Genomic DNA, 24,594 nt, shown 5'->3' on the forward strand with positions numbered 1-24,594 from the left:
GATTAAAGACCTAAATGTGAGACCTAAAACCATAAAAATGCTAGAAGAGAGAGCACAGATGGTAATTTCTCTGACACTGGCTGTAGCAACTTTTTTCTAGATAGGTCCCCTGAGGCAAGGGAGACAAAAGCAAAAATAAACTACTGGGACTACATCAAAGTAAAAAGCTTCTTACACAGCAAAGGAAACAATCAACAAAACTAAAGGGCAACCTACAGAATACGAGAAGATATTTGCAAATGCTATATCAAATAAACGGTTAGTATCTAAAATATATTTTAAAAAAACTTATACAATACACCCAAAACAAATAATCCAATCAAAAATGGACAGAAGACATGAATAAAAACTTCTGCAAAGACATACAAATAGCCAACATACACATGAAAAGATGCTCAACATCACTCATCATCAGGGAAACGCAAATCAAAACTACAATAAGGCATCACCTCACACCTGTCACGATGGCTACACAATCAACAACACAGGAAACAAGAGATGCTGGTGAGGATATAGAGAAACAGGAACCCTCATGTATTATTGGTGGAATGCAAACTGCTGCAGCAACTGTGGAAAACAGTATGGAAGTTCCTCAGAAAGTTAAAAATAGAACTATCCTATGATCCAGTAATTACACTACTAGGTATTTACCCAAAGAATACAAAAACACTAATTCAGCCAGGTGTGGTGGCATGCACCTGTAGTCTCAGCTACTCAGGCTGAAACAGGAGGATTGCTTGAGCCCAGGAATTCTGGGCTGTGGCGCGCTATTCCAACTGGGTGTCTGCACTAAGTTTGGCATCAATATGGTGGCCTCCTGGGAGCGGGGGACCACTAGGTTGCCTAAGGAGGGGGTGAACCAGCCCAGGATGCAAAAACACTAATTCAAAGTATTATGCATCCCTACGTTTATAGCAGCATTATTTACAATGGCCAAGATATGGAAGCATCCCAAGTGTCCATCAAATGATGAATGAAGAAAATGTGGTGTGTACACGCACATACACACACACAAACACACACACACACACACACACACACACACACACACACACACACACACAGAGGAATATTATTCAGCCTTAAAAAAAAGAATGAAATCTTGCCATTTGCAACAACATGGATGGCGATAAAGAGTATAATGCTAAGTGAAATAAGTCAGAGAAAGACAAATACCACATGATTTCACTCATATGTGGAACTTAAGAAACAAAACAAATGATGCACCAAAAACCATAAAATACCTAGGGATAAACCTAAACAAAGAGGTAAAAAATCTAAAGTTCATGAAAAAAATTGAAGATGACACAAAAAAAAAATGGAAAAACATTCCATGCTCATGTATTGAAGAACAAATATTGTTAAAATGTCGACACTACCCAAAGCAATCTACATAGTCAATGCAATCCCTATCAAAAATAACATCAGCATTCTTCACAGAGCTAGAATAAACAACCTTAAAATTCATATGGAACCTGAAAAGACACGAAGAGCCAAAGCTATCCTGAAAAAGGAAACCACAGCTGAAGGCATCACAATCCCAGACTTCAAACTGTATTACAAAGCTGTAATCATCAAGACGGTATGGTACTAACACACAAACAGACACATAAATCAATGGAGAACCCAAAATAGAGAACCCAGAAATGGACCCACAAACATATGGCCAACTAATCTTTGACAAAGCAAGAAAGAATATCCAATGGAATAAAGACCATCTCTTCAGCAACTGGTGCTGGGAAAATGGACAGTGACATGCAGAAAAATGAACCTGGACCATTTTCCTACACCATGCACAAAAATAATCTCGAAACGGATGAAAGACCTAAATGTAAGACAGGAAGCCATCAAAATCCTAGAGGAGAAAATAGGCAAAAACCTCTTTGACCTTGACAGCAGCAACATCTTACTTGACATGTCTCCAGAGGCAAGGGAAACCAAAGCAAAAATGAACTATTGGGACCACATCAAGATAAAAAAGCTTCAGGGCACCTGGCTAGCTTAGTTGGATAAGCGTCTGACTTTGGCTCAGGTCATGATCTCACGGTTTGTGAGTTCAAGCCCATGTCAGGCTCTGTGCTGACAGCTGAGAGGCTGGAGCCTGCTTCCGATTCTGTGTCTGCCTCTCTCTCTGTTCCTCCCCTGCTTGTACTCTGTCTCTCTCTCTCTCAAAAGTAAAAAATAAAGATTAAAAAAAAAAAAGATAAAAAGCTTCTGCACAGTGAAGGAAATAATCAGCAAAACTAAAAGGTAACCAATGGAATGGGAGAAGATATCTGCAAATGAAGTATCAGATAAAGGATTAGTATCCAAAATCTATAAAGAACTTATGAAACTCAACACCCAAAACAGAAATAATCCAGTGAAGAAATGGGCAAAAACAGGTCTTCTCCAAAGAAGACATCCAAATGACTAACAGACACATGAAATACTGCTCAACATCACTCATCATCAGGGAAATACAAATCAAAACCACAATGAGAGATCACCTCACACCTGTCAGAATGGCTAACATTAACAACTCAGGCAACAACAGATGTTGGCGAGGATGCAGAGAAAGAGGAACCCTTTTGCACTGCTGGTAGGAATGCAAACTGGTGCGGCCACTCTGGAAAACAGTACGGAGGTTCCTCAAAAAATTAAAAATAGAACTACCCTATGACCCAGCAACTGCACTACTAGGTATTTATCCAAGGGATACAGGTATGCTGTTTCAAAGGGACACATGCACCCCAATGTTTATAGCAGCACTACCTACGATAGCCAAAGTACAGAAAGAGCCCAAATATCCATTGACTGATGAATGGTTAAAGATGTGGTACATATATACAACGGAATATTACTCAGAGATCAAAAAGAATGAAATCTTGCCATTTGCAAATGAAACTAGAGTGTATTATGCTAAGCGAAACAAGTCAGTCACAGAAAGATAAGTATCATATGACTTCACTCATGTGTGGAATTTAAGATACAAAACAGATTAACATAAAGGAAGGGAAACAAAAATAATACAAAAACAGGGAGGGAGACAAACCATGAGAACAAACTGAGGGCTGTTGGAGGGGTTTGGGTGGTGGGATGGGCTAAATGGGCAAGGGGCATTAAGGAGGGCACTTGTTGGGATGAGCACTGGGCGTTATACGTTAAGCAATGAATCACTAAATTCTATTCCTGAAACCATTATTACACTATATGTTAACTAACTTGGATGTAAATTAAGAATGCTAATGATGATAATAAGAAACGCGCAAAGGGGAATTAAAAAAGAACAAGAGACAAACCAAGAAACAGACTCTTAACTATAGAGAACAAACTTATGATTATCAGAGCAGAGGTGGGGGTGGTGAGGATGGGTGAAATAGGTAATAGGGATTAAGGGGTGCACGTGTCATGACAAGCATTGGGTGATTAAAATAAAAACTTAAGGGGAACCTGGCAGGCAACTCTTAATCTCAGGGTTGTAAATTCAAGCAGCATATTGAGTGTAGAGATTACTTAAAAATAAAATATTTAAAAATAAAAACTTTACAAAATTAATGAGTAAAGAGGAACTAGGGAGGGAACTGAAGAGGTAAAAATGAAACAAGACTGGCCATGAACTGATGATCATTGAAGCTAAATAATGGGTGCATAAAGGTTATATATATTTTTTCTCTATTTCTGTACATGTATTAGTTTTCTATTGCTGCTATAACAAATGAACACAAATTTAGTGGCTTAAAAACAATGCAAATCTATCATTTTGCAATTCTGTATGTTAGAACTCTGACTTGAATCTCACCAGGCTAACATCAAGGTGATCAGCAAGGATGCACCCCTTTCTTGAAGTTCTAGAATACATTTCCTTGTCTTTGCAAACTTTTTTTAAAATTTTTTAATTTACATCCAAGTTAGTTTGCATATAGTGCAACAATGATTTCAGGAGAAGATTACTTAATGTCCCTTATCCATTTAGCCCATCCCCCCTCCCACAACCCCTCTAGCAACCCTCTGATTGTTCTCCATATTTAAGAGTCTCTTATGTTTTGTCCCCCTCTCTCTGTTTATATATGTTACTTTTGCTTCCCTTCCCTTATGTTCATCTGTTTTGTATCTTTAAGTCCTCATATGAGTGAAGTCATATGATATTTGTCTTTCTCCAACTAATTTCACTTAGCATAATAGCCTCTTGTTCCATCCACATAGTTGCAAATGGCAAGATTTCATTTTTGATTGACTAGTAATACTCCATTGTATATATATACCACATCTTTTTATCCATTCATCCATCATTGGGCATTTGGGCTCTTTCCATACTTTGGATGTTGTTGATAGTGCTGCTATAAACATTGGGGTGCATGCGTCCCTTCGAAACAGCATACCTGTATCCCTTGGATAAATACCTAGTAGTGCAGTTGCTGGGTCGTAGGGCAATTCTATTTTTAATTTTTTGAGGAACCTCCGTACTGTTTTCCAGAGTGGCCGCACCAGTTTGCATTCCCACCAGCAGTGCAAAAGGGTTCCTCTTTCTCTGCATCCTCGCCAACATCTGTTGTTGCCTGAGTTGTTAATGTTAGCCATTCTGACAGGTGTGAGGTGATATCTCATTGTGGTTTTGATCTGTATTTATTTCCCTGATGATGAGTGATGTTGAGCAGTTTTTCATGTGTCAGTTGGCCATCTGGATGCCTTCTTTGGAGAAGTGTCTACTCATGTCTTTTGCCCGTTTCTTCACTAGATTATTTGTTTTTTGGGTGTTGAGTTTTATAAGTTCTTTATAGATTTTGGATACTAACCCTTTATCTGATCTTTATCTGATACTTCATTTGCAGATATCTTCTATTCCGTTGGTTGCCTTTTAGTTTTGGTGATTACTTCCTTCATTGTGTAGAAGCTTTTTATCTTGATGAGGTCCCAATAGTTCATTTTTTGCTTTGGTCTCCCTTGCCTCTGGAGGCATGTCAAGTAAGAAGTTGCTGCTGCCAAGGTCAAAGAGGTTTTTGCCTGTTTTCTCCTCTAGGATTTTGATGGCTTCCTATCTTACATTTAGGTCTTTCATCCATTTTGAGTTTATCTTTGTGTAAGAAAGTGGTCCAGGTTCATTTTTCTGCATGTTGCTGTCCAGTTTTCCCAGTACCATTTGCTGAAGAGACGGTCTTTATTCCATTGGATATTCTTTCCTGCTTTGTCAAAAATTAGTTGGCCATACGTTTGTGGGTCCATTTCTGGGTTCTCTATTCTGTTCCACTGATCTGAGAGTCTGTTTTCATGCCACGTCTTTGTGAACTTCTAAGTCATCCACATTCCCTGGATTGTGGTCCCCTTCCTCCTTCTTCAAAGCCAGCTACTCTGTATCTCTCTGACCCTGCTTACATAACCACATTTCCTTAACACTCTCTTCTGTCTCCCTCTTCTACTTTTAAGAACCTTTGTCATTAAACTGAGCGGACCCAGATAATCCAGGATAACCTCCCCACCTCAGGGTCTTCTTTAACATTAATCACCTAGTCCAAGTTCCTTTAGCTATGTAAGGTAACATATTCACAGGTTCCAAGAATTAAAACATGGATGTTTTGGGAGGTCCATTTTTCTGCCTACCAGAGTATATGTTTGAATTTTTTTAAATATAACTCACAATAACAGACATAGTTGCCATATCTTTATAAATATTTATCAAAATAAGTTTCAGAGGCAATCAAAAAACCTATAAGATTCCAAAGTCAAAACAATGAACAGAGGCCATAAATTTATTTTTACATACTTTCAAACTTAAAGAAACATTACAAAAATACAAGGAAATCCCTGATAGCATTTACCCAGATTCACCATTTATTTACATTTTGCTCCATTTGTTTTCCCTTCTTCCCTCTCTTTATGTGTATATGTGTGTTTATATTTGAGATAGAGCTGGAGACACTGTGCTCCTTTACCTCTAAATATTTCCAGATGTGTTTCCAAAGAGCAAAGACATTCTCTTCCACAATCACAGTAAAATTACCAAAATCAAGATTTAACATTGCTATATTATTATCTAACCCACAGTCCACATTCAAATTCAGCCACTTATCCCAATAATGTCTTTTATAGTTTTTTCCCTGAGCCATGGCCAATATCAGATCATATATTATATTTAGCAAGCATGGTTCTGTAGTCTCTAATCTAGAACAATTCCTCAACGTTTATTTGTCTTTTGAGACTTTGACACTTTTGAAGAGTACAGGCCATTTTGTAGAATGTCCCAATATGGATTGTCTGATGTTTCTTATGATTAGCTTCAGGTTATACAATTTGGACAGAAATACCACTGTTCATCATACCAAGAGGCACATACTACTGATTTGCCCCATCACTTAAGTATATATTTGATAAAGGTGTCATTAGCCAGGTCTCCCTGAAAAGTTAGTATTTTTCCCTTTTTTATTATTTATTTTTGAAAAAAAGAACAAGCAAGCAGGGGAGGGGCAAGGAGAAAGAAGGAGAGAGAATCCCAAGCAAGATCCAGTGCCCAGGACAGAGCCCAATGTGCAGTTTGAACCCACGAACCAAGACCCGAAATCAAGAGCCAAACGCTTAACCAAGTGAGACACCCAAGTGCCCAACCTTTGTAAGTCTTAAAAGCATGTTGTGGGACACCTGGGTGGCTCAGCGGTTAAGCATTTGGCTCTTGGATGTCAGCTCAGGTCATGATCTCAAAGTTTCGTGAGTTTGAGCCCAGCATCGGGCTCTGTGCTCACAGCACAGAACCTGCTTGGGATTCTCTCTCTCTCCCTCTCTCTCTCTGCTCTCCAACCCACGTTGTCTTTGTCTCTCTCAAAAATAAACTTAAAAAAAAAAGTCATCTAGGGGCACCTGGGTGGCTCAGTTAAAGTTTCTGACTTTAAAGTCAGTTAAGCATCTGACTTTGGCTCAGGTCATGATCTCACGGTTCGTGGGTTCAAGCCCTGCATCGGGCTCTGTGCTGACAGCTCAGAGCCTGGAGCCTGGTTCAGACTGTGTCTCCCTCTCTCTCTGCCCCTCCCCTACTTGCACTCTATCTCTCTCTCAAAAATAAATAAATATTTTTAAAAATCATCGTAAAAAGTATGTTGTGAGAAGATGCTTGAATTTATTCAAATATCTTATTTCCTCAAACATTCATGCACTAGTTTGGGTATCCATTGAACTTTTTTTTTATGGACAAGTAAACACAGCTGTCTAAGGCCAACAACTGCTATGGAAAGCAAGGCAGGTAAGGAGGAAAAAAAGTCATTCTAGCCAATGTCCAAATATCTAGGAGGTATTTATGGTTCTCCATGCCTCAAACTTCCTTCTAGAGTTCATACTAACCAGTCCAGTCCCTTACATTGTTGTAGAAATTACACAAATTGGGGGTGCTGGGTGGCTCAGTCAGTTAACCATCTGACTCTTGATTTCAGTTCAAGTCAGGATCTCATGGTTCGTGGGATCAAGCCCCACATCAGACAGCACAGAGCTGGCTTTGCATCCTCTCTCTCTTTCTCTGCCCATCTCCTGCTGGTGCTCTCTTTTTCTCTCGCTCTGTCTCTCTCAAAGTAAATAAACTTAAAAAAAAAAAAAAAGAATCACACAGACTGATTCTGTTCCATGGATTAAGAACTAATGTGCAAACTCTTTGTTATAGAGTACACTAATATTAAATGTATTAATTCCCTTTAAAATCCTGTCATATTGGGGTCCCTGGGTAGTTCAGTCAGTTAAGCATCTGACTTCAGCTCAGGTCATGATCTCATGGTTTGTGAGTTTGAGCCCCACATCAGGCTCTCTGCTGTTAGCACAGAGCCTGCTTCTGATCCTCTGTCCCTCTCTCTTTCTGCCCCTCCCCCGTGAATGCACACTCTCTCTCAAAAATAAATATTAAAAAAATTTTATAAAAAATAAAATCCTGCCATATTGTAGGTGCTTAAATGTGTTCCCATGTAATAAACATGCAACTTAAAATTCTTCCTTTATCCCCACAAATCATTCTTAAGCATATACTGTTGTATGCTAATAAGCTCCTTTAATTGGAGTACTGAAGGCAGTTTTCTCTTCAGCCCTGGCTTAAGAAACGGCTAAACTTTTGTTTTAATTGAGGCTTAACTGAGATATAACATATTAGTTTCAAGTGTACAGTGGAATGCTTCAAGATTTGAATATATTTCAAATTGATCACCACAATAAACATAGTTAACATCCATCACCATACATAGTTACAAAAAATTTTTCTTGTGATGAGAATTTTTAAAGTCTACTTCTTAGGGGCACCTGGGTGGCTCAGTTGGTTAAGCAGCCAACTTCGGCTCAAGTCATGATCTTGCAGTTCATGAATTCTAGCCCTGCATCAGGCTCCATGCTGACGGCTCAGAGCCTAGAGCCTCTTCAGATTCTGTGTCTCCCTCTCTCTGCCCCTCCCCCACTCACATTCGGTCTGTCTCTCTCAAAAATGAATAAACATTAAAAATTTTTTTTTAAAAATAAAGTCTACTTCTTAGCAACTTATGGCATCCATTATATTTTCTAACACTGTCACTTCTATTATGATTTAGCATTCCACTTTAAGGAAGAGCTTACTCTTCTCCCCATTTACTTATTTACTTATCTCAGTATATATTCAGACTCTATTATTTAATGAATTACTACCCACAAGCACATTTATTTTGACAATTTGTTCCAGATTTTGTATTTATCAGACCAAATAAAAACTCCTGAGGTTACCAAAACAGTACTTTTTAGTATGGAATAACTCAATCTAAGATAAATATTCTAAGAACAAAAGTTAGGAATGGAATAGACTAAGGTAAAGTTAATTGCCAAAGGTTCTCATGTTGCCTTGCTTAAAATAGCTGTATAATTTCAAAAATGCCTACTTAGAAAATGTCTAGTTTTAAAAAATAACTATTTAGTTTCCTGATATAATTCAAAGAGTAAATCGGTGGTTTTGGTCTCAAATTAGGCCTCAGAAACAACATTTAAAAAAAAAAGGGGGGTGCCTGGGTGGCTCAGCTGGTTAAGCATCTGACTTCAGCTCAGGTCATGATCTCGAAGTTTGTGGGTTCAGCCCCACATCGGGCTCTGTGCTGACAACTCAGAGCCTGGAGCCTGCTTTGGATTCTGAGTCTCCCTTTCTCTCTCTGCCCCTTCCCTGTATGAACTCTGTCTCTCTCTCTCTCTCAAAAATAAACAAACATTAAAAAAAAATTTTTTTTAAACAAACAAAAAAAAAGAAACTACATCAAAAATTAAACCTTAAGTCAAGGGTGTCAAAATGATTAATGGGTAAAGAAAGTCTTTTTAACATCCTGGAACAACAAGGTATCCACATACAAAAGAATGAATTTGCACCCCTATCTCACACCATGCACAAAAAGGAACTCAAAATGGGTCACAGACCAAAATGTAAGAACTAAAACTACAAAACTCTTAGAAGAAAATATGAGACAAGAAAAAAAAATTCTGTAACTATGTGCAGTGACAGATGATAACTAGACTTATCATGATCATTTCACAGTATATACAAATATCATCATGTTGTACACCTGGATATAATGCTGTATGTCAATCATACCTCAATAAAAAACAAATTAGTTTTTTTTTTTTAGGTTCTAATTTTAAGTCATCAATACACCCAACATGGGGCTCAAACTCACGACTTCGAGATCAAGAGTCGCATGCTCTACCACCTGACCCAGCCAGGCACAACAACAAAAAAAAGTTCTTTAAAAAACAAAATACAGGGGCAGCTGGGTGGCTCTGTCAGTTAAGCGTCTGACTTCGATTCAGGTCATGATCTCACTGTTCACGAGTTCAAGCCCTGCGATAGGCTCTATGATGACTGCTCAGAGCCTGAAGCCTACTTTGGATTCTGTGTCTTCCTCTCTCTCTGTCTCTCTCTCTCTCTGTCTCTCTCTGTCTCTCTCTCTCTCTCTCTCTCAAAAATAAACATTAAAAAACTAAAAATTAAAAAACAAAAATACAGGAGTAACTATTCATGACCTTCTTAGATATACTACCAAAATCACAAGGACTAACATCAAAAAAATTAGATAAATCTAACTTAGTCAAAATTAAAAACTTCTGTGCTACAAATGATACTATCTAAAAAGTGAAGAATAACCAACAAAATGAGAAAACGTTTGCAAATAATGTATCTGATAAGAAGCTGTAGCTAGAATATATTTTTTTTTAAAACACTCTAGTGGCACCTGGCTGGCTCTGTCAGTGAAGTGTGAGACTCATGATCTTGGGTTGTAAGTTCAAGCCCCGCATTAGGTGTAGCGATTACTTAAAAAATTAAAAATCTTAAAGAAAAAAAACTCTTACAACTCTATAATAAAAAGCAAATAATCCAGTTTTACAAGGGTCAAAGGATCTGAACAGACAGTTCTCCAAATAAAATACACAAATGGCCAATAAGCACATATAAAGATGCTCAACAACATTTAGCCACCAGTGACACACAAATCAAAACCACAAATGACATACTACTTCACCCACTAGTATGGCTACAATCAAAAAGATCTTAAGTGTTGACAGGGATGTGGAGAAACTGAAATCCTCATACACTGATGGTACAAATGAAACTACTGCAGCTACCTTGAAAAAGAGTCTGGCAGTTTATTAATGAAAGATTAAACAGAGTTATCATATGATCCAGCAATTCCAAACCTAGGAATATAACTAAGAAAAATGAAAACATATGTCTACACAAAAACTTACACACAAATGTTCATAAGCATTATTAATAACTCATAATTTAAGGAGCACCTGGATGGCTCAGTTGGTTAAGCGTCTGACTTTGGCTCAGATCAGGATCTTGTGGCTCATGGCTTCAAGCCCCTCACTGGGCTCTGTGCTGACAGCTCAGAGCCTAGAGCCTGCTTTGGATTCTGTGTCTCCCTCTCTCTCTGACCCTCCCCCACTCACCCTGTCTCTCTCTCTCTCTCTCTCTCTCTCTCTCTCTCTCTCTCTCAACAATAAACATTAAAAAACTTACAATAACTCATAATTTGAAAAGTGGAAACGATCCAAATGCCTGTCAACTGATGAACAGATAAATAAAATGTGGTGTATTAATATTAATATTATACAGTATGGTAGGCAGAATAATGCTTCCCAAAGACATTTATACTAATCCCCAGAATCTGTGAATATGTTACAAGGCAAAAGAACTTTGCAGATGTAAAATGTGCTCAAAGTAATCTCTCCTGGAATGGAGACTGTCCTGGATTATCCAGGTGGCGCAATCTAATCAAATGATTCCAGTTTGAGAGAACCAGAGACATAACAACATGGCAACAGAAATTATCATTGCTGGCTTTGAAAATTAAAGAAGGGGGCCAGAAGCAAAAAATAAATTCAGGTGGCCTATCAAACCTAGAAAAAGCAAAGGAAATAGATTATCGCCTAAAACTTCCAGAAATTAATGCAGCCCTGCCAACACCTTGATCTTACCCCAGTGAGACCTGTTTTGGACTTCTGACCTATAAAACTTTAATAGATTTGTGTTCCTTTAAGCCACTAAACTTGTGGTAATTTTTTATAGCAGGAATAGAAAACTAATAAATTTGGCAATAAAAAGAAATAAATTATTGATATGTACTAAAACATGGATAAGGAAACCATTACACTAACTGGAAAAAGCCAGTCACAAAAAGCAATGAGTATGATGAACGTATGATTCCATTTATATGAAATGTCCCTAATAGGCAAATCTACAGAGACGGAAAAATGATTAGTGGTTGCAAAGCACTGAAAGAGTTTGGGAAAAATGGAGAATGACTGTTAATATATATAAGTTTTCTTTCTGGAGTGATGAAAATGTTCTTTTTTTTTTTCCTTTCTTTTTTTTTTTTGGAGAGAAAGAGATTGCACCCGCACAGGAGAGGGAGAAAAAGAAATAATCCCAAGCAAGCTGCACACTTAGCATGGAACCTGACATGGGGCTTGATCCCATGACCCTGGGATCATGGCCTGAGCCAAAATCAAGAGTCAGATGCAACTGAGTCACCCAGGCGCCCAGTGATGAAAACGTTCTAAAATTGATTTCTGTGATCACCGTACAACTCTGTGAATATGGTAAAGACCAATGACAGGGCGTCTGGGTGGCTCAAGCAGCTGGTTAAGCAGCCAACTTCAACTCAGGTCAGGATCTCAAGGTTCATGAGTTCAAGCCCTGCATCAGGCCTGCTTTGGATTCTGTGTCTCCCTCTCTGTCCCTCCCCCTCTCATGCTCTGTCTCTCTCTCTCTCTCTCTCTCTCTCTCTCAAAAATACAAAAACAAAAAAACAAAAAACAAAAAACAAAAAACAACAAAAAAAAATCCACGAATTGTAGTAGTGGGACTGTGTGGAATGTGAATTGTATCTAATTAAAGCTGTTTTTAAAAAAAGAAAGAAAGTTGGGTGTTGTATGGAAACCAATTTGACAGTAAATTTCATATATTAAAAAAAAAAAAGAGTAAAGTCCTCACAAAGATCTAAAAAAAAAAAAAAAAAAAGAAAAGAAAGAAAGAAAGAAAGAAAAAAAGAAAGAAACCTTATTAAAAAAACAGAAACCTATGTTTTCTTCTGACATTGTGGCCAGAAAGAAATGTAGGCTAAAACAAACACATGCAGACCAAAAAACAAGTTAAAAACTAGCAGACTTTTTGGAGCACCTGGGTGGCTCAGTCAGTTAAGCATCTGACTCTTGGTTTAGGCTCAGGTCATGATCTCATTGAGCCCCACATCAGGCTCTGCCCTGAACCTGCTTGAGATTCTCTCTGCTTCTCTTTCTGCCCCTCCCACCTCAAAATAAACTTTAAAAAATATTAGACCTTTTTAACCACAAAAAGACACAAAATAAATTAGAACAACCTATTAAAAACCAGGCAAAGGGGGTGCCTGGGTGGCTCAGTCAGTTAAGCAGCCAACTTAAGCTCAGGTCATGATCTCACAGTGAGTTCAAGCCCCGTATCAGGCTCACTGCTGTCAGTATAGAGCACACTTTGGATCCTCTGTCCCCATCTCTCTCTGCCCCTCCCCGTTTGTTCTTGTGGGCTCTAATAAATTAAAACTTAAAAAAAAAAAAAAAAAAAAACAGGCAAAGAACTTGAATAGGTATTTCTCCAAATCAGATCTACAAAGAGCCAATTAACATATGAAAAGATGCTCAGCACCACTTTTCATAAGAGAAATGCAAATCAAGACCACAATGAAATACCACTCTTACTACCATCACCTACTAGGATGGCTATAATCAAAGAAATAAATAAATAAATAAATAAATAAATAAATAAATAAATAAAATAACAAGTGTTGCTGAAGAAGTGGAGAAAAGGAAACCCTCACACAGTGCTGATGAAAACGTAAAACGGTGCAGCAGTTGTGGAAAACAGTTTGGTAATTTCTCAAAAAATTAAACACAGAATTACCTCATTACCCAGCAATTCCACTCCTAGAAAAATGAACACAGGGATTCAAATAGAAACTTGTATGCCAATGTTCATAGCAGCATTATTCACAACAGCCAAAAAGTGAAAACACAAGTATCCACCAATAAATGAATGGATAAATAAAATGTGGTATATACATACAACTAAATATTGTTCAACCTTATAAAGTTATGAAGTTTTGACACATGCTACAACACGGATGAACCTTGAAACATGCTAACTGAAATAAGACAGAAATAAAGGGTAAATATCGTATTATTCCACTTCTATAAGGTAACTAGAAGTCAAATTTATGAAGAGAGAAAGTACAATAAATAGTGCTTACAAGGGGGTAGGTGAAGGAGGGAATAAGGAATTACTGTTTAATGGTTATAGAATTTCTGTTTGGGGTAATGAAAAAGTTTTCAAGTGAAAACAGTGATGATGGCTGCAAAACAGTGTGAGTATAATTAATGCCATTTATCTGGCACACTTAAAAATGGTAATATAGGGGGTGCCTGGGTGGTTCAGTCTATTAAGCAGCCGACTTTGGCTAGGGTCATGATCTCATGGTTCCTGAGTTTGAGCCCCCCCCCCCCCATTGGGCTCTGCACTGACAGTTTGGAGCCTGCTTGGGATTCTCTCTCTCTGCCCCTCCCGCACTTGTGCTCTCTCAAAATAAACTTTTACAAACAATGGTAAAACGGGAAGGGGGGGGGGGGGGCCTGGGTGGTTTGGTCAGTTGAGCACCAACTCTTGATTTCAGCTCAACTCAAAATTCCAGGGTTGTGGGATCAAGCCCCGCCTCCTGCTCCTCGCCGAGGATGGAGCCCGCTTGAGATACTCTCTTTTTCTTTCTCCCTCTCTCTCCCGTCCCCACTCCGCCCCTCTCCCTGCCTCGCACTCTAAAAATAAATCTTCTAAAAAACAAAAAAGGTAAAATAGCAAATTTTATGTTATATATACTTTATCGCAATAAAAAAAAAAAGGAGAGGCGCCTGGGCAGCTCAGTCAGTTAATCGTCTGACTCTTGATTTCGGCTCAGTCACGATCTAGAGGTTCTCAGGGTTGAGCCCTACATTGGACTGCAGGGTGTTGGTGTGGAACCTGCTTGGCATTCTCTCTCTCCCTCCTCTGTCTGCCCCTCCCCCATGCTCACTTGCGTGCTTGCACTCTCTCCCTCTCAAAATAAATAAATAAACCTAAAAAAATAAAAGGAAAAGAAAAAAGGAAACATACAAAATAGTGACTGTAATCATTACTTACATAGTCTCCTCAAATCACCTTACCTAAGGTTTTCACTTATATGGTAGTTTTAAAAAGAACACTGGTTACAATAATTTATTTTTACAATTCCTTCACAGAGGTTATTTTTTACTGTTAACAGTTTACTCTAGAGATCCAACTGCGTATCATTCCTTTAAAAAAATGATTTTAACCATTATTTTAAGGTTTTGGGAAGACTTTGTCAGAGACAGTAAAAACTCCTTCAGGCGATAAGTGTCGTTAACTCCTTAAATGACATGTTAAAAAAAAAAAAAAAATGCTTCTCTATATTATGCTTCTTTTATTTTATTTACTTATTTATTTTATTTTTACCTGAAATAATTTTACATCTGGACTCATCTTTGTAATCTCTTCATCTGGACTTGGATTACTCCTTCCTGGTGGTATAAATTTTACTTTTTTGAAGGAATTCCCCTGCAACTGACTCGGTGCTGCAGATCGTCTCATATTCAGCAGTACCAACCTAAAAAACACCCAAAACAGAAATCATCTACGAATCTGACAGATTTAACCCCAAAACATAAAAACAGTTCATCCCTACAACCCTATCTTTAAAAATATAAGAGAATAAACCTGTAAAAAGCCTTAGAAAACAAGTTTAACAGCTAGTAACATTTTATTTTCATCACAACGAGCTACTGAAAAGAATATAAGATTTAAATTGAACGGTGTAAACTTGAGGATGTGGATTTTGATAATACTATGGATTAGATAACGATGATGTAGTCTTTGAAGAATGCAACCATTAAACCTCTAGGATACAACAACGTTAATAAAACAGCCAAGAACCAGCAACAGACCTGCTGTTTCTGCTTTTGGCCTTCCAACTACCATAGGCAGCAGCTACACTTCGTGACTTAAGTCGTTCCTCTCCTTTGTGGCCCCGCTAAACGTGCCTACAGACATCGTCTATTAATTAATCGGTTTGTACCGTGCAACATAATGTAGACTAGCCCTGGGGGAAAGAAACCCAAGACCCACAGAAGCAAAGCAGGTGGACAGCTGGGGGACCACTGCCCAGAGTCGACTCTCCCTGGGACACTACTCCCCCCCCCCCCCCCATCACAAACGCACCCCTACCGCCGGCCTTGGCACCAGCCACCCCGGAGCCAAGAGCGAGGGCGTCCTTTACACTTCAGACCGCTCTCCCCCCCCGCCCGCAGGAGACGGCCGCGGCCGCTCCACCGCCTTCCTTCCCTCCTCCCCGGAGGCCTGCTCCAGCGCCTCTCCTGTTTTGTCCCACACAAGCGCACACACCACCGCAGTCTCACAAGCCTTCCCCTCCAAGGACGCACCGGCGACGACCCAATAGAAGCCGCACATCCAGGGAAGAAAAACTCGGGTAAACAGAAGACACCTCGCCACCCGAGGAGCTTAAGGCTCCCGCCTCAGCGCAGCCTATCGCGAACGAGCTAGCCGCGCGTGCGTACCACCTTCCTGCAGCTGCGCCTTGTTCAGCCCGACTCTGATTGGACGACCTTAACTGCGCATGTCTCTATGCGTTTCCCTTTATTTGTAGTTTGGTTCAATTCAAAAATATTTGGTTGGAAAAATATTTATTTGTTTATTTGTTACTTATGTCCTATAATCAGACATGCTGTAGGTGCTGAGGCTACAGACTTCATTTTCAACAGACGACCCATCTTAAATCTGAGACCACCTACATGGATATGTTCATACAGTTAGATGGTCTGCTTAGAAAAATAATATGCAAATATGCCGATTTTACAATAAAGCTCCTAAATTATGCAGCATTTTAAGAATAAAGTGACTTCAGCAACGTGGTTAAAATAATATAGGCCCTTAAAGTACCTAACCCAAATAGGTAAACTAACCTTTTAAAAGTGGTGTGACACCTTTTAATATAGTGACAAGCCATGTATAGGTCATAGGCCTTTTAATGTAGAAGTATCTCCAAACCATGTCACTGTCTGTAGTATCTACAAAAATACTCCAGTTTGAACAAAAAACTTAGAAATGTGTGAATAGAATAATTTTTATTATTTAGCCTGATTTTGGAAAACACTTAACTCTAAAATATAGGTAAAGAATTAGAGAATATTAAATTTTACCTAACTGTGGTAGACTAGTATTCTTTTTTGAAATTTTGTATTTTATTTTAAACTTTTATTTTGAGAGGGGTGCCTGGGTAGCTCAGTTGATTAACCTGACATCAGCTCAGGTCATGATCTCCTGGTTTGTGAGTTCAAGCCCCACCTTGGGCTCTGTGCTAACAGCTCAGAGCCTGGAGCCTGCTTCAGATTCTGTGTCTTCCTCTCTCTCTGCCCCTCCCCCTGCTCACACACTCTCTCTCTTTCTTTCTCTCTCTCTCTCTCTCTCTCTCAAAAATAAACATTGAAAAAAAAATTTTTAATAAAAGTTTATTTTGAGAGACAGAGTGTGTGGGGAGGGGCAGAGAGAGAGAGAGCCAAAGAGAGAGAGAGAGAGAGAATCCCAAGCAAGCCTCTCTCTCTCTCAGCACAAAGCCCAATGTGGGGCTCAAACTCACAAACAATGAAATCATGACCTGAGCCAAAGTCAGACACTTAAACGACAGAGCCACTCATGCGCCCTGTATTTTATTTTATTTTTAAGTGAACTATAAGCCCAATGTAGGACTTGAATTCAGACCCTGAGATCAAGAGTCACATGCTCTACCAACTGAGCTAACCAAGTGCCCCTGTATCATTTTTTATATACTAAATTGTTACAATTCTTTGGACTTTATTTTAGCAAAATTCGTGTTTTAAATAAAGATGTTATGAATTGCATAACAGCAAAAGTTAGGATTAATTTTCTACAATAAAGATAAGGACAAACAGCAAAATTATAACTGATGAGCATAAACCAAAAGAAATATAGTCCTAGTTAGAATACAGCAGATAAAATAACTTTTCTTTGAAACAGTAAATTTCAAAATTTCAAAAGGCTTATTTATATTTTATAGGAATTGTCTATGGAAGAGAAATCAATCTCACTTTTTATTCTTTCTAATAAAAATTATCATCATGAAATATTTAGTTTACTTCACTTAATTGTTTTATGGTATTAGATAATGGTGGGCTAGAAAAAAAAAGATAGTGTAGAAAGATACCTGTCATTTTTGTCAGAACGATTACAACTACTTCTCAATACTAACATAACTTATTACATAAATGATTTTAATTTTCTGCATTTTAATGACAAAGTCTACTACTTGCACCTAATGATAAAGAAGATAAGTGAGTGCTAGATAGTGAAAAGGCATAAGAAGAGTAAAGCAGAGATGGGGGGTATTGAAACTCTAGATAGGGTAGCCAGGGAAGGCCTCTTTGAACAAAGGTCCTGAAGCAATAGTGTATTTAGGGCTGGTAGGAACAGTCAGAAGGTGGTAGCTGGAGCAAAGTGAGCTCAGAGAGTAGTAGATGAGGCCAAAGAAATACCAAAGAGGGGTGAAAACAGGGGTAGAAACCTGTGGACTATTGTAAGAATTCCAGCTTTTATTCTGAAATGGGAGGCCATTGACGGGTTTTGAGATGAATTAGGAAGCTATTACCATAACTCAGAAAAGAGACAATGGTGGTTTGGCAGCAGAGGTGGAACAATTAGAGTCTAGAAGTCAAGATCGAAGCAGAGTATGAGAGAAACACAGTAGGGAAGAATGACTCTAAGCGTTTTGGTGTGAGAAATTTGAAGTATGTAGTTGCTATTTATTGAAAATTTAAAAAAGAAGACAGCAAAGGAGTAATGATCACAGCAGGGGAATATTCAGAGCTCAATTTGAGTATGTCAAATTTAAAGTGATTGCTAGAAAACTGGTGGAGATGTCGAGATGCAAATCTGGGTGTCACAGGACAGGTCTGGGTTGGAAATTTAGAGGAACCAATATGTAGAGATGCTATTTAAAGTTACGACACTGAAGGGTGCCTGGGTGGCTCAGTAGGTTTAAGCATCTGACTCTGAGTTTCAGTTCAGGTCATGATCTCACGGGTTCGTGAGTTTGAGCCCCGTGTCAGACTCTGTGCTGACAGTTTGGAGCCTACATAGGATTCTCTCTCTCTGCCCTCCTTTGCTCATGTACTCTCTCACTCTCTCTCTCAAAAATAAATAAATTTAGGGGTGCCTGGGTGGCTCAGTCGGTTAAGCATCCGACTTCAGCTCAGGTCATGGTCTCATGGTTGGTGAGTTCAAGCCCCATGTTGGGCTCTGTGCTGGCAGCCCAGAGCCTGGAGCCTACTTCACATTCTGTGTCTCCCTCTCTCCCTGCTCTTCCCTCCCTCGCTCTCTCTCTCTCTCAAAAATAAACATTAAAAATAAATAAACTTAAAAAAAATTCTTCATCTAGGCAATTTTGTGGATGCAGATATCTTTGTAAACAAATGTTTTGATAAACTTTAGTTCATTTCCTTCCCTTCTTTACTCATTGAGTAAGTACTAAAATTTTATCACCACTACTTTCTGTAAGGACATTGTACTGTGTCCCCAGGTTCAGTTAACATTAGACCTATCAGAAGTAAAAGTTTCTGGGGCAGCTGTGTGGTTCAGTCGGTCAAATATCCGACCCTTGATTTCAGCTCAGGTCATGATCTCATGGTTCGTGAGTCCACACTGCCAGTGCAGAGCCCACTTGGGATTCTCTCTCTCCCTCTCTTTCTCTGCTCCTCCCCCCCCCCACTCTCTCAAAATAAATAAACTTTAAAAAGTAAAATAATAAAATGAAAGCCAAGAACTCAGCATAATTTTTTCCAAATACCTCAAAACTATGTTCCATTTAAAACCCAAGAATATATAATGATATACTAACCAGAATAGGGTCATTAAAAAAGTATACCTCCAAGATATTTATGCAGCATGAAACAATGCAGCATAGTTAAGAACATCTTAGATATGAAAGACATCAACAGAAGAACTTAGAATACAACAATCAGAAATGCAATTTCCAGGGTACGTGGGTGGCTGAGTCAGTTAAGTGACCAACTCTTAGTTTTGGCTCAGGTCATAAACTTTTGGTTTGTGGGTTTGAGCCCCACATCAGGCCCCATGCTGACAGTGCAGGGCCAGCTAGGAATTCTTTCTCGGCCCCTTCCCCACTCGCACACTCTGTCTCTCTCTCAAAATAAATAAGTAGAAAGAAAGAAAGAAAGAAAGAAAGAAAGAAAGAAAGAAAGAAAGGAAGGAAGGAAGGAAGGAAGGAAGGAAGGAAGGAAGGAAGGAAGGAAGGAAGGAAGGAAGGAAGGAAGAAATGCAATTTCCAAAGCAGTCTGTAGTCAAGTATGGAAGCACAGAAAACAAAACTAGATTCTGCAGATGCGGTCTAGCACCACAAACATAAAGGCAAACTTTATACATAACATGTTAGGGAAGGAGTGGCTTTGGTACACATAGCTTTTAGCAATCTCTCCTCTGTTCCCCACCAGATTGAAAAACTATTCATTGCCCATAGTTTCTCACTTCTCTATAATTCAACAAACAGCATTGTGGATTCTGCTTACCTTTCTCCAAATTCACACTCCAAAAAAACTACCATCACAGAAATTATAAAATCTTTCAAACTGCCCAATCTAGTAGTCTTTTCACCTTCACCTTTTGAGGACTTGTGTAGCAACTTGTGTAGCTGTCCCTCCCTTCTCCCACTAGAAAGGTATTTCAGAGCAGTAACTGCTTTGTACTATTTTATGCCATCATGGCCTAATATAACTCTAGAGGCATTACAGTATCTGGGAAACATCTTTTGTATTTGATCCCTCCATTTCCATTACCATTGTCTTAGCTTAGGACATTACTTTTCATTTGGGTCACTGGATCCAAACCTGGCTGATTATCAGAATCTCCTGAAAAGCTTTTTAAAAACAGATTAGTAGGTCCCTGGAACCTCTATTTTTAAGTTTTTTATTTATTTTGAGAGAGAGCGAGCATGCATGCACACCTGTGCACAAGATGGGGAGGAGCGGAGAGGAGGAGAGAGAGAATCTCAAGCAGGCTCTGCACTGTCAGCAAGAAGCCCAATGTGGGGCTTGAACTCACAAACTGTGAGAGCATGACCTGAGCCAAAACGAAGAGCCGGATGGTTAACCCGATGAGCCAACCCAGGAGCCTCCTGGAACCTGCGTATTTAATGACCTCCCCAGATGATTCCTAAATTTTAAAACCACTGAGAACATATCAGTGGTTCTCAAAGTGTTAGGGTGCATCAAATTTTAGCAGAATTGTGTGCAGGGCTTGTTAAAGCACACATTGCTGGGCCCCAGTTCCAATTTCTTAGGTCTGGGATTGTGCCTGGGAATGTGCATTCCTAACAAATTCCCAGGTGATGCCAAGCTGCTGGTCTGAGGACCACTCTAGAAATCACTGATTTAGATCTTTGCTGTAATTGCTTAATTGCTGTTTCTGCTTGGGCTCTTCCCTCTCTAATCCATTCTTACTGCACTAGAGCTGTCTTTCTACTTTTTAAATGTTTTTATTTATTTTTGAGAGGCAGACAGACAGAGCACAAGCGGGGAAGGGGCAGAAAGAGGGAGACACAGAATTCAAAGCAAGCTCCAGGCTCCAAACTGTCAGCACACAGCCCGACGTGGGGCTCGAACTCACAAACCGCAAGACCATTACCTGAGCCGAAGTTGGATGCTTAACTGACTGAGCCACCCAGGCACCCCGATATCTTTCTAAAGCATAAATCTGATTATGATTAACTTATGGAAAACATCTTTCAGTCACTCACCAATAGTAGATGCTTATAAAGGTGTGCCAAGTTTAAAAATGTCATTCATATTAACAAAAATTCTTATTTTGTTGCTGAGCACAGCAAATAAGAGACCTTTCGCAATTTAGCCCTAGTCTCCAAGTACACATTCCCTCCACTTCTTCTACCCTTGATCCCAGCATCCAATACTGGCCAAAGTAGACTACTCACTGTTCCTTGCATTTTCGTATCATCTACCACCTCCTTATATTTAAAAAATATTACCACATGCTCCTGAGCATCCTGGAACTTATTAGAAACTGGACTATCTTCACTTAGAATGTATACTACAGAACTATTATAAAAGTATCCCCAAACTAAAAACTTCCCTAAAGTCCCATCAAAATGCTTCAGTAGATCTACAGAGCTGTAACTCTATTCCTATAACTTCCACATTATTTCTCAAGCAGGCACTAATTCCTATGACTTCAGAAATAATTTAGTTAAATAACAATTTAGTAAATAATATTGCTCTACACATCAAAAAAAGAAAAAAGTCAAATATATACTTTCTTTAATCTTCAAGACATAGTGAGGTAGGTAAAAGGAGATAGATTTAGGATAAGAGATTAAAGTTTATTAAAGTTGCACAGCTAATAGATGATAAAGCTGTTCTCAAATCCAAGCTTTTTGGCTCCAAAGAGCTCCATAGCATCATGTCCTACCACAAATTTACTTGGTAAATTTTACTGTCTCAAATGAGGTAAGTTTTTGCAATAATCCAGTTCCAATTTCTAAAACAGATGTTATCAAACTCTTCAGGATGGAATCCTCTGGCCACATTTTGCCCTGCACTTGTGTTTTTTTGGCTCATATAGTTATTAACTGCTGCATTTGGAAAATGCTTACGTACACACAAAGAAAAAAAATTGTTCACACAATGGTCCAAATTTTTGACTTCTCTGTTTTAAGTTTATGTATTTTGAGAGAGAGCAAAAAGCGGGAGGAAGGGGGAGACGGAGAGAGAATCCCAAGCAGGATCCATACTGCCAGTGCAGAGCCTGACAAGGGGCTTGGTCCCACAAACCATGAGATCATGACCTGAGGCTAAAACAAGTTCACCACTTATCTGCTTGAGCCACCCAGGCGCCCCTTGGCTTCTTTGAAAGAATCGGAAGTGAAGCCCCTGAGTAATAAAAAAAAATTTTTTTAATAAAATCAGAAAATGGGCCACCTGGGTGGCTCAGTCAGTTAAATGTCCGACCTCAGCTCGGGTCATGACCTCACCATTCTGTGCTGACAGCTTGGAGCCTGGAGCCTGCTTCAGATTCTGTATCTCCCTCTCTCTCTGCCCCTCCCCCACTCACACTGTGTCTCTCTCTCTCTCAAAAACAAACATTAAAAAAATTTTTTTTTAATAAAAAATAAAAAAAGTCAGAAGATGCATCAGTATTGGACCTATCAGTCTTCCAAGTTACTGATCAGCTGAAGCTGAAGCCTAGTCTCCTTTAACACTGCAGGCACTCTCCAGAGCCACCTGCTTCAACTTTCCCTATTTTCACTCTGGAACTGAAGCCAAAATACCAGCTAACAACTCTTCTCCAGTTTTCACTGTCTGTTCTTCAACTGATTCTCTTCCCACATTTGTTACTTTCCAGGCCATTGCTAGTAGTTGAGTTTGCAACCTTTTCTCTAGCTTATGAATTTATAGGACCCTTATAAAATCTTGCTCATTAATTATTGATCTATCTGGCCTATGAATTTAAAAATAAAAATCACGTTTTTCATCTGAACTAGTCTTTATGCAAAAATAATTCCAGAGATGTTATATATGATCTAACATACAACTCTAATGTCTTTTTTTTTATTTAGCTATTTTTAAAAGTTACTTTAAAAACTTATTTGAGTTTTCACAAATTTTTTTGTTTATTTTTGAGAGACAGAGTGTGAGTGGGGGAGGGACAGAGAGAGGGACACACAGAATCCAAAGCAGCCTCCAGGCTGAACTGTCAGCACAGAGCCCAATGCAGGGCTTGAACTCACGAACCCTGAGATCATGACCTGAGCAGAAGTCGTATGCTTTACCTACTGAGCCAGCCAGGCGCCCCTCTTTTTTCTTATACTTATGAAAAAATACAAATCATTCAATTAAAGACTTAACTCAGTAACTCCTTGTATTATATGTTAAATAGAATATAAGTTTTATTCTTAAAGGTATTCTCCATTTTCATTAATTTCTAAATACCATTCAAAACTTTTCCTGAAATGTCTTATGTAAAACAAAGTAGTTTTGCAAATAACGCATATACCCATTTTACCAAAGTACATATAATATAAAATTGATTTATTTTTGAAGGTATGTGACCTTCCATAGAGATCTAAATATATATGACAGCAAACATCCCCCAGTTATCTATCTGGCTCACTTTAGAAATGACTAAAACAGAGTGTTAAGCCTTTGGAATTAACACTTCCCTATGATAAATTAATTTTTATCTTTATTATCATTCAACCTAAAACGTAGCTTCATACTTCTCCAAGATGGAAAAAAAGAGGTATAGAATTACAAGCTAGCCAACCTGGTTCTAAATCCTGTTTCTTTCACTTTTGAGTCAAGCTCCTCTTCAGCTTTCTCTATCTATAAAATTATGGTATATCTCCTTTGCTGGATTGCTATAAAAACTGAGTGATGCATGCATGAAAGGGATAGTCAACATGTTTATCTAAGACTCTTAATTACTCAAGACGTTTTAAATTTGTCTGGTATTAATTTGCATTTATGTTAATTTATTATCTTGGCTGGTCTGAAATATTGGCCTGAATCATCTAAGGCAAACAGCAGAAACAACTCTGATTATTTCTCAGAGATTATATTCAACTTAAAGCTAAAAAACTAGTCAAGTAATTATGTATTTGTATATAGCCATATGTTATTATTTAAGAAATGCAGTTACTTAAAAAACAACGATTTTTCTGTGTACTTATGTCAGACATGAGGGACAAACTTTGAATTCTAGCTAATGTGAAAAATGCATCTTTAGAGAGAATGAACTCATTAGGTTTCAGGAATGAAAGAGATTTAAGTTACCTTGGATTTTTTGAGGCTACTATAGTTATGAAAAGATTTCCATTACCTTTTCCTTAAATCAGAGTCTTTAGAGCTCAGAGCTCAGAGTTCTTTAAAGTATTTTCCAAACAAACATACTTTATATTCCCACAAATAGTTTGGCAAAACAGTGATATAGGGATGGCATGAGACTCA

The 24,594-nt window shown here is 38.5% G+C and overlaps 1 protein-coding gene across 1 annotated transcript in view; it reads right to left on the bottom strand.

The window, feature by feature from the left end:
* The window catches only part of LOC109269505 (RAD54 homolog B), a 120,416-nt gene extending 104,343 nt beyond the window's left edge, over positions 1-16,073 (bottom strand). Inside the window, exons 1-2 of the mRNA XM_019453483.2 lie at positions 15,970-16,073; positions 14,987-15,137 (exon numbers count right to left, since the gene is read on the bottom strand). Coding sequence (XP_019309028.2) covers positions 14,987-15,121 — 135 coding nt within the window. The 5' untranslated portion in view covers positions 15,122-15,137; positions 15,970-16,073. The remainder of the gene's footprint in view (positions 1-14,986; positions 15,138-15,969) is intronic.
* Positions 16,074-24,594: the final 8,521 nt, after the last annotated feature.

Source organism: Panthera pardus, unplaced genomic scaffold, assembly GCF_024362965.1.
Source record: "Panthera pardus isolate Hobbes unplaced genomic scaffold, ASM2436296v1 HiC_scaffold_7, whole genome shotgun sequence".
In the NCBI taxonomy this organism is placed as follows: Eukaryota; Metazoa; Chordata; class Mammalia; order Carnivora; family Felidae; genus Panthera; species Panthera pardus.